The sequence below is a fragment of the Acanthochromis polyacanthus genome, chromosome 21 (assembly GCF_021347895.1).
Source record: "Acanthochromis polyacanthus isolate Apoly-LR-REF ecotype Palm Island chromosome 21, KAUST_Apoly_ChrSc, whole genome shotgun sequence".
Classification (NCBI taxonomy): domain Eukaryota; kingdom Metazoa; phylum Chordata; class Actinopteri; family Pomacentridae; genus Acanthochromis; species Acanthochromis polyacanthus.
In genome coordinates, this window is record NC_067133.1 from 85,492 (window position 1) to 96,385 (window position 10,894).

Consider the following 10,894-nt stretch of genomic DNA (forward strand, 5'->3'; position numbering starts at 1 on the left):
AGTGACTGGACACAGAGCCAGCTGCCTCCTCTCTGATTGGTCAAGGCATCTGCAGGCATCCTCTTTCTGGCACCTCGGTTTTCAGGTAGCTGGCAGGTGGGTCTGACTGGGTTTTCCAGAACAAGTCTCTTCAATAAGGAAACAGCTTCACACATTGTATTTAAACTCAGAGTCAGACACTGTCACAGCTCTGTGTAGAATGGTCTGACTGCACCAGTCCACAACCAGTGGGGGTGTCTCATCTATCATTGTTGACACCATATCAAGAGCAGCAGGGAGTATGAGATCCTCAGCTATTGTATGTGGTTCCTTGTACAACGCTATTTGTGCTGTAATGTTCACTTGTGCAGTTTTTACTCTGCAATGTTCTTGCCTGTTGTATTCATCAAGTTTTCTCTGAAAGAAGTCAAGTGGCTTCTTGACATGACTGGGATCTAGTATCTTTGTCTTCTGAATTTGTTTGGTTTCACACACAGCGGTCTCTCGTCGCCTCCTACCACATTCGCTGTGAAGCCAAGAGCAAGATAAGCCTTGTCCTATTTTCTTGACTTTTTCAGGAGGTTGTATCTTGTTCATCTCCTGTTCCGTTTTCCTTTTCGTCCTGGTCAAATATTTCTCCATTCTCTGCAACTGCTGACAGCTAATCACTATGGGCGGAGCAGAATGAATTGGGGACGGTTGTCGTGACAGCACAGTTTGAGTATTGTTGGGTCGACGTTAAAACAATAGTTCAGTTGATTAGTTCTGTGTACATGGACCTTTTCCTTCCAGTCGCTTGTGCCCTTCTTGTCATGGCCCGCACTTTGAGAAACAATGCTTTAAACCAACCACCAATCATTGAGGGTGGAGCTAAAAACGGTGCAGCTGCAGTGTTTCCTTAAAATGGTGATGGTGGAAGTTTGGTAGAGGATTTGCAGCAGAGAGGTGATTAAAATGTAAAAGTCACTGGAAAAACTAAAAATTTGCAGTGCTGCTTTACTGCACAATCCAAAAGCTGTACAGAACCTTCTGTTTTAAATGCGGTATTTCCTGAAGTGAAGTGAATTTTAATAATGGAAGCACAGAATGTTGTGTGAACTGAGCAGCAAATCACAGGTTTATACCTGAAGTCTACATCTGGTCAGTCAGATTTTAACAATTAAACAATCAAAACAGTCAGCTCATTAAGCATCAGCATTTTTTTATTAAACATAAAACTCTTGCTCAGATTTGTCCATACATTTGGACAATATTTTTATTCTTTGGTGACAGCCTTGACCTCAGCAACAACCACATGAGAGCAGCAGATTAAATGGTTCCTCATCAGCTGACAGGAAGACGCAACACAAACAGTGAATGTCACACCTGAGCAGGTTCAAACTGTTGTACAGGCGAGACTCACCTGAGCACAAACAGCAGCAGCACAACCACATGGAACAATCCAAACCTCACCTGGACAGACAAAGGCTGGTCACAGGGCAGAACTGAAACAGCAGACTGAGAGGAAAACGTTCCTTTAGAGACCTGAAGGTAGTGCAACGAAACCATCTAACATACGCCTGAGGTGTGAATCAGACGTTGGAGCTGCTTCCTGTTCTGCACACAGGCAAAACTTAGCTTGACATGCTAAACTGGTGGTCATGGCCCAGGTGTTAGCGGATTGTCCACTATGATAAGGTTGCTCAGATTTAAAGTGCTATATTAGTGTGGGCCATTTGCAAACTCAGCTAAACATGCTAAGCTTAAAAAACACACAAACTTAGCTAAAGCTACAATACAGTGTGTGATATTCACATGCTAAACTTAGCATTACGCTAACCTTAGCGAAAGCAACAGAAAATCTGCACATACAGCTGAAACTTAGTGTAACAGGCTAAACTTGGATAAATCTTCCACATAAACAGAATCTTAAAAGTGCAGAATGAAAACCAACGATTGTTTCTGTCAAAAACACACATTCTAAATGTCAAATTAACTGATTATTCTACAAGTTACTATATTTTAAGACCGTAACTTTCTCCTGGACTTGATAGCTTCAACAGGAGTGTTAAAACTGGATATAATAAATGCTAACAGTAGTTAATGCTTGGATGGACAAACTAAATGGTGCGTTTTTGTTAATTCACGTGTTGGTTCAAAGCTGAAATAGTTCAATTTAGCTTTACAGTTTAGCTAAACAGCCTTCACAGGGTTAAAACTACAGAAAAACCTGTGATAAACACAGGCTAAACATAGCTAAATCTATAGAAAAATCTGTGGAGCACACAAAGGCTAAACTAAGCTAAACAGGTTGGATTTAGCTAAACAAGCTAAACGTAGTGAAAGCTAAAGACATGTCTGAGGACACACAGGCGAAACTTAGAGCCAAACAAGCTAAAGTAAAGTTATAGTATCTGATTCACCTTTCTGAAGTTGCTTTGTTTTTTTTAATACAGTGCAAACATCACCTTGTAGCTGTTCTACCACACAAAAGCTAATGATGGTTAGTATTGGTCATTTTAGCACAAGTCCACTTTGATTATGTGGCTTGTTGTTGTAAGTATGCTAACACAATCACCTTCACCTGCAGCAGGGTACATTCCGGCACTGCACCAAGTGTGGGACACCTGAGTTTTGATTCTTTGGTTTGAGATTAAACGTCATCGCGTTGCATCAGTCAACTGAAAGGCATCTAAAGTGAATCCAGAGTTTGAGTGCTGCACTCGCTCAGTAGAGATGATGCAGTGTTAGCTACAGGCCCTAAGTGTGCAACCGATGGGGCTTCCTGAGGTGTATTGTGGGTAAGGTTCAGGTGTTACAGAGATGTATGAACCAGCTCCAGATCTGTGGTTGATTCAGCTCCTCCTGTTGAGTCTGGATGAGGCTCACCTGTCTGGATCTGGTGAGTCTTATCCGGGTGAGTTGGGTTTATACGAGATTGATCGAAGTGAGTCAAGTTCAGGTTGGTCCAGGTAAGTCTGGTGCAGATAAGTTCAGTTCAGGTGAGGCTGATGCCAGTAAATCCGGTCCAGGTGAGTCTGGTTCAGTTCGGTCGGATCTCAGCATAGTTCTTGACGACTCCGGAGAACCTGATGATTTTGATTTCTGGGTTTTTGGGCTTGGAATCCTGCCATAGGTATTCAGGTGACAGAACCTTACTGGGCTTGTTGATCCACATGTACCTGAACAGAGAGACAAAAGTCATTACAGAACACACTGAGGGTCAGCACTTGTCCAAAGACCACCTACCTGTTCAGGTGACTCTCCTCCTGCCACGCCGCCTCGATGCCGTCTCTGGCATCGGCCTCAAAGTTCTGGTGGCAGGTTTTGGCGAGCAGATGTACTTCCTCCAGGAGGCCTCCGAACGCCCCGCCACAGTAGTAGAAGTCGCCCTCCCCATGAGCCACGTAGGCTCTGGAGGCGGGTCTTCGCTCATAGGGGAATTTGCTGCGCTCATCTCGATAGTAACCTATGAACACGGGTAGGAGTGATGTCACACAGTCTGAATCATCTAATTGGATAAGGAACAGAGCTCTGAGGAGAACGTCCCCGACCTGGATGGGTCACAGCCACTAGTCCGCCCAGTGACTCGGTTCCCCAGCGACCGCGGAACTTGGAGTCGACATCCAGACAGAAGATGTAGTCAGTGTGATCGCGAAGCTTCTTCTCGATCAGCATCTGGATGAGCTCCATCCTGCGAGCAGAGATCTCCTGCCAGCGGTTGGAGCTGGGCACCGGCATCACTGTAAGCTGGAGGAGGAAGAGGCGTTAATGAAAGTCCAAATGAGCACCTGGCGACTGTGTAGGTGACTGTTTACCTGTCGGTCGGCAGCCATCTTGACTTGGGGCATCTCCTCATTTGGCCGATCGGTGAACACGTATACATGCACTCTGAAACCAACGAAGAAGTGCTTCTCTGCTGTTTCCAGGAATTCTTTCAGGAACTTGATGTACCTGCACACAAGATCAGAGGTTCAATTCAGAAGCCTTCAGGGTGACGTGGAAACCGCGGTGCTGAAATCTCGCTTACTTTCCGACGGCAAACACGGTGGCAGCGACAGTGATGTTCTTTGGTCTGTAGATGCTGTCAAGTAAACCTGGGTCAAAGGTTCCATCCCAGACAACAGGAGCAAGCCAAGGCGTCACCGTCACCACGTCGGTGCGACTGCAGTCGGAGACACAACAAGAACAAGATCAACAACAACAACAAGATCCACAACATTATCAGCAGCAACCATCAGGTTAAACTTACCCATGCACGATGCTCGGTTGTTTGTACCGCAAACTGAAACACAGACAACAGAGAACAACAATCTAAACAGCTCATACAGACAGTCAGATCACAGTGGAGCTGCATACATACCGTTTGTCCTGAAGGTGGCGCTGTAGGACACTTTACAGTGGGCTCATTTTTCACTTTTCCGTCCAGTACCAGAGTGTTGATGATTCTGTTTTTATGGTGTCTATCTAATAAATGTTGTCATTGTGTAGATTAAAGAATTAGGGTTTAACACGAGGTCTAATACTCAGTCTGCCTTCTGTACTTGTTTTAGAATGAAAAATAAAAAACTTTGCTGCACTTCATACATCTAACAATTCAAGTAAAACATGTTTGTGCTGCTTTTGACCAGCAGGTAGCAGCGTTCACACACTACTGACAGAGCAGGAAGTAACTGAGTACATTTACTTACATCCAACTCTGAAATACTCTACTTGAGTAGTTTCCACATTAATCTGACAGTTGGACACAATAAAAGAACAAGTATTTAACATGCAACACATAGTTACAGATTAAACCAGGAGTTTTGGATTTTAACTTTGTTTTTTGACATTGTAAAATATTTTAGTTATTTCTTAAAATTATCTTTTGATAAAACAGTAAATTAAAAAAATACTTTGATGAAATCTTTTATTGTTTTTATATTTTGTGACATCTTGATTGTAAGTTTTGATTTTATATTTTGGGGGATATCTTTGTGATATTTTAAAAGATTATAATATTCATTTCATTTCAATTTAGTAAATGTTATTAAATGTTCCAAAGATTCAACATCTGAGCAGAAGTCAAAGACTGTAGAAGAACTGAGACCACATTAGTGGATCAGAAATTGTTTTGTTCTTCTCTGTCAGATTAATCTGCTGAATATAAACTGATATAAACCAGCTGCTGATCCGACACTAGCCAGAACTTTTACTGCTGTAACGTATCCGTGACTGTGGACCAAAACATGAATTTATTTGAAGTCTGCATCTGAAAAAACAAAACTGATTAAAAGAGAAAAACTTTGAAACTGAAGTTTGTGCACAATGTAAGAATATTAGAAATAAAAACTCAGATTAATGATTAAAAATGGCTTTAACATGTTTCATGGAAAAGGAGGAGGAGGAGAAGAAGAATGCTTTTATTTTATAAATAATAATATGCTTTTATTTTATCTTAATGCCTTGATTTATACTGTTTATTCCCTGGTTTTGCTTTTATTTATACATTTATTTTATTATTTTGTATACTATATTATTATTTAACTATTTTAGTATTTATTTTACTATCTATTTTACCATTTATTTTACTACTTATTTACTATTTTACTATTCTTTATCTTTTAGTAGCTATTTTATTCTTCAATTTTTAGTTTTACCTGTTATTTTTAACACGTCTATTTTAGATTCCAGTGTTTCCTCAGTGGGGAGCCGTCTGCATCTGGGGCTTTGGCAGGGCCTGGGCCTAATGGCCCTGGAGCTAGCTGGCCTGTTGGGCCTGACGGGGCCTGCTGCTGCCCCGGGTGCGGGCGGCTCTCATTGATGGTGTTTCCTCTTTCTGGTGCTTCTGCTCTCAGCCAACAGACATTATTATTTCTGTTACAAAAATATGTGTGTGTGTGTGTGTGTGTGTGTGTGTGTGTGTGTGTGTGTGTGTGTGTGTGTGTGTGTGTGTGTGTGTGTGTGTGTGTGTGTGTGTGTGTGTGTGTGTGTGTGTGTGTGTGTGTGTGTGTGTGTGTGTGTGCGTGGCTGTGCGACTGTCTGTGTGGGTATGTCTGTGTGTTCATAAGAAGTATGTTGTGGGGCAGGATTAGGGAGGGATGTGGGGCATTGTCTTTTTATTGTTTTTTTATTGTTTGCTTTTAACTTGTTAAGCACTTTGTGTTACTTTTTGTATGAAAAGTGCTATAGAAATAAACTTTGATTGATTGATTGATTGAAGAGTTCTGACTGGTCCGGAGACACCAGATGAAGCTCGTGACGAGTCAGAAATGCTTCAGGATCAGATCTACACAACAACCGATACACACAGGTACACACACACAGACCATGTTAAAGGTAAAACACCCACTGAGTGATTTAGTCATTTTATTGACATGTTGTGTGTTTTTGTGATGGAAAGTTGTGTGAAGAACGTCTTTGTGCAACTTCAGACTGAAACAGGTTAAACAAACATTAACCTGTTTTTCATTCCTGGACTTGTTTCTTTTTCTTCTTTCATGTTAATGGAAATGGTTATCTGTCAATCAGCTGCAGTTTACGTCAACATTTTCAAAATGAAAGGAATCAATCGTCTTTCTGTCTTTCCTGTCCTGATACATTTTGATTTGCATGAAGTTATTCATCTGACACAAAAACAACCACTGAAGCTCGAAACAACCAAGACCAGACTCAAAAAAAATGCAAATGCTACAAAACAGATAAAAAATAAGATAAAAGACGACCAAAATCATACATAAACCAACCAAAAAAACAAGAAAAATGAAAGAATGAGTACAACACAAGGAAATCAAATGCAACAAATCACAACAACACATAAAACTACCACAATGTCACGAAAAACAACCAAAAAGATGAAAAACAGGCAAAACAATAAAAGATAAGTACAAACAAAGAAAGAAAGCCACACTGGCAAAGTATGACGTAAAACAGCCACAAAAGATGTAAAATGTCCTCAACTGTGGCAGCTGACAACTTTCAATGGATGCTATGCGACTTCCTGCTGTTATCGGAGCAGGTTAAAGTCAGTCTGAGGGCAAACAGACCTGCAGCTTTATCTCACCTGCTGATTTAAAGACTAGAAAGGCTTGAGCATGCCTCCACCCTGAACACACAACACTCAGCGTACCTGTTCAGGTGAGCTTAGCTCACGTCATTAATCACAGAGTTAAGACGTTATGCAGGGAAAACAAATACGTAAAGGATTCCAGGTAATAAAGGCTTCAGGCTTGATCTGCTGAAAGGTTTCACTACGGTTATGAAGAGTGTAAACCAGAACACACTGACAGAACCGGTCTGCGTCTTTATATATAGGTTCCATGTTCTAAAATACATTTGATTGAGTTTGGTAGAAACTTAAAACTGCTTCAGTCTGACTCAGACTATGACTTATTGAAGACCCAAAACTAAGTTCTGTTAAATATTTTTGGCTGAAATTAGAGAATTTCATGTTTTCAGATGTGAGAATTTTCATAATTTGACCCTTAAAAAAACAGACAAGGTTCCAGTTTTTAGATATTTAGATTTAAATTTGTCACTTACAGGAACTTTCTGGAGACACAACTCTAACCTGGTGTGAATATTTCGTACTTTCCCCCCCATTTTCAAGGTCTAATAACAAAAAATGTGTCCTCTGCTGGATCCATTCGATCATTCTGATCTGATGGAACTACTCTGTCTGTTCTCATCACGTTTCATGGCTGTTAGTTTTATTTCTGAGACACTGGAGCTTAAAAACGACTTCAGCTCCAGGCTGCTGTCTCTGACCTGCTCCACCAGCAGACTCAGGAACTCTTTTGTCCTCTCGGCCATCAGACTGTACAACTCATCGCTGAGTGGTCAGGGAGGTCACAGTCATAATCACATTAGGACCAATGTGATGATTATAGAATGCCCATGCACCTTAGGTACTTTGATATAACTGTTTTCCTACTACCTGTCAAAGTCACTTTAAATCACCATGCCAACTGAAATGTGTAAATACTGCATATTGAATTTTAATTACATTTAGTATTCTATAGATTTTACCATTAAAAGTGTTTTTTTAGTATCTATCTATCTATGTTGCTTTTCAGGGAGAAAAGAAAAAAATTCCCAGATCTGAAAATGTGAAAATCTTGAAGCCAAGCCAAAACATTTCACAGAACTTTCGATCCAAAATGACAAACCGAACCTGCAAAGAGTTTCGTTTAGGTGTGTCTGTGACTGGAGGTCTCTGATTGGTTGATCAGTACTCTAGGTGAGACGTACCTGTCGTCCACTGTAGCTTTGCTCTTCTCCTCGAAGGACAGAACAACTCTACAAAGAGATCAGCACACAATCGGTTACTGATCCTCCTGACAATCGATCAGAACAAACTCATTTCTTTTGCGTCTCATTTTTTGGTTGTTCTGCATCTTTTAATTGATTTATTGTTCCCGTTTGCGTTTCATTTTAGTCTCATTTCTCTTTTATGATTCTCTTTACAGATCTTTAAGTTTCCCCTTTTCACTTTCCGTCTTTTCGACGTTGTCGTATCACGCTCACGTCTCGTGTATTTGATATTTTGCATCTGTGTCGGGTTTTCACGGGTCTTTATTGTGGTGGTTTGCATTTCATTCACAACTCGTTGCAGCTGCTTCGTGTGTATTTGTAGTCAGTTTGTGTTAGACTTCGGCCGTTTTGCAGCCGAGTGTGTTCCACAGTGAGGTGAAGCAGCTGCACTGAGCCTTCGGGGCCACCGTAGCTCTGAGTCAGTGGTGAAACTGGATAACTGCTTCCAGATTCTTTTGGGAGAATTTCTTCATTGACACAGTCAGACCACAAATACTTTAGTTTGTTCTGCTGCAACCCTCAGAAACAGACTAAACTCAAAGCTTAAACTGACTCTCAATGATCCTTTTTGTCTCTTATGCCATCTTCTGTCAAAATTGGTCCCTTTATGTCTCATTTGGACCATTTTGCTTCTCTTTGGAGTCATTTTGTGTCTAATTTTTGTAGTTTTGTGTCTTTCTTGGTGTCGTTTTAATTTATTTTGGCCATTTTGTGTCTCACTTATATTGTTTTGCTTCTCTTTGCATTGAATTTTGCTGGTTTCACGTGTCGTTGCAGTGATTTCTTTTTGAGGTGAGGTCACAGCTGGTACAGCCATGGCCATAAGTTTGGACACAAGTACCATGACGCTTGTGAATCTTAGAAAATACCACAAAATTGTCACTTACAATACAGTACACAACTCCTGAGAACTATATTAAGTTTCATATTTAAAAAAAACATCAAAAGAGTTTGGTGTCATTTTGTTATTCTTAACAAATTCGGTTGTGAAAGTACTGCATTTTTTTGTTATTCTAATATTATGTTTTGGGAACAAAGTTGTTCCAATTGTTGGAATTTATTGATAATATTATATCCCTTGTTGATTTGTTGACTAATTAAACTGGTGCTGTCAAAAAATATTAGTTATGTTCTGTAATAGACATCAGAACAGACATAGTAAGTCATGCTGTGTCCAAACTTATGGCCATGGCTGTAGTTTTGCATATCTCTGTGGTCAGTTCCCTTTGTCTCCATCGGGAACGCTGGTTTGTTCTGGAGTCACGTGAGAGAAGCCGAATCAGCGGAGTCACTTTGACATTCAAATCTGGTCGTCGCTATTGCTAATTCATCGACTTCAACTCGACACAATGAGGTTAGAAAACAAGTTTGAACACAAAACCATGAAGCTTTAGTCTCACTGGAGCGAAGCCTGATTAAATCTCTTCAATAAACCGTAAAACTGCCTGAAAGAAGCTTCACGCTGCTTATTTCTGTCTCATTCGATTCATTTCATGTCTCGTTCTTCCAGGTTGATCCCTTGACTGTTTTCTTTCTCATGCTTCTCACATTGTGTAATTTTTTGGCATTGTGTATCTTGTTTTTGACATTTTGTGCCCTGGTTGTTTTGGTTTGGTTTGTTTTCTGTCTTGTTTGTGTCACTTTGTGTCTCCTTGGGACAGTCTCCTTTTCCATTCTGCGTCTTGTTTTGGCCTTTTTGTCTCTATGTTGTTGTGTGTCTCTTTGGGTTCATTTTATGTCAGGTTTTTTTTGTTTTGTGTCATTTCGTGTCTTGTTTTCATCACTTTGTATCTTGTCAGCCATTTTATAGGTTTTGGTACAGTTTTGTCCCTTTTGTGTCATTTTATTCATCGTTTTGTACGTTTCTCTCTACTCTGCTCATCAACTGTAAAAAGATGTTTCACCGCGCTCAGTGTCTCCAACAACTTGCTCCTCTGTTCACTGTGTGTGTGTGTGTGTGTGTGTGTGTGTGTGTGTGTGTGTGTGTGTGTGTGTGTGTGTGTGTGTGTGTGTGTGTGTGTGTGTGTGTGTGTGTGTGTGTGTGTGTGTGTGTGTTACCTGTAGGACTGGGAGACGTAACAGTACAGAACCCTGTGGGATCAAAGACAAACAAACAGTAATCTGTTAAAAAAAAAAGGTAACTTTGGATAAAAAATTGAGTTAAATGTCACTCAGTGTTGGTATGTGCTGGTGTGTGTTGGTAAGAGTGCCACGGAACGTTAAAGCGTCTCCTTTGTTACCACTGGTTCTCAGATTACAGGAAACACAGCAGAACTCAGCTGAATGAATGTGAACAGAAACAGAATGAATTCTCCAGCCTGTGTTTTCATTCAAAGCAGCTTAAAGCTGCTGTCCGGAGTTTCCGTTTGTTTTCAATTTATGTATCATTGTTTAACAAAGCTTAAATGTGTTAGTCTAGTTCGATACTATAATATAAAGTTAGTATAACGCGATATGAAAATTTATTCCTGAGCTCCGCCTTCCTCTCATAGACCCCCATGTTATTCCAAAAAGCGCCAGTCGCTGCCGACCAATCAAGTTCGAGCTTCAGCTTTGTCATGCTGTCAATCAACGGTTACGCGCACAACAAGCAAGCCCATGCAGAGATGCGCGAGCTACGCACTACGCAACCGCGCGCACATTT

At 40.7% G+C, this 10,894-nt stretch overlaps 1 protein-coding gene, 1 long non-coding RNA gene and 1 gene segment (V, D, J or C); 1 reads left to right on the forward strand and 2 right to left on the reverse strand.

Moving 5' to 3' along the window:
- The window catches only part of LOC127531719 (immunoglobulin heavy variable 4-59-like), a gene marked incomplete at its 3' end in the record, with an annotated part of 40,252 nt that overhangs the window by 24,193 nt on the left and 5,165 nt on the right, over window positions 1-10,894 (forward strand).
- On the reverse strand, window positions 1,161-4,384 carry LOC110971415 (globoside alpha-1,3-N-acetylgalactosaminyltransferase 1-like). The gene is made up of 5 exons (XM_051941557.1): window positions 3,989-4,384; window positions 3,777-3,912; window positions 3,513-3,708; window positions 3,208-3,427; window positions 1,161-3,140 (listed from the first exon to the last, which is right to left on the reverse strand). Exons 2-5 carry the CDS (start codon window positions 3,807-3,809, stop codon window positions 3,002-3,004), a joined length of 588 nt encoding a protein of 195 aa, XP_051797517.1. The 5' UTR covers window positions 3,810-3,912; window positions 3,989-4,384; the 3' UTR covers window positions 1,161-3,001.
- LOC127531726 (uncharacterized) lies at window positions 6,163-10,341 on the reverse strand. Its single transcript, XR_007938825.1, has 3 exons — window positions 10,309-10,341; window positions 8,188-8,235; window positions 6,163-6,226 (listed from the first exon to the last, which is right to left on the reverse strand). It is a non-coding gene; the product is annotated as an uncharacterized LOC127531726 (long non-coding RNA).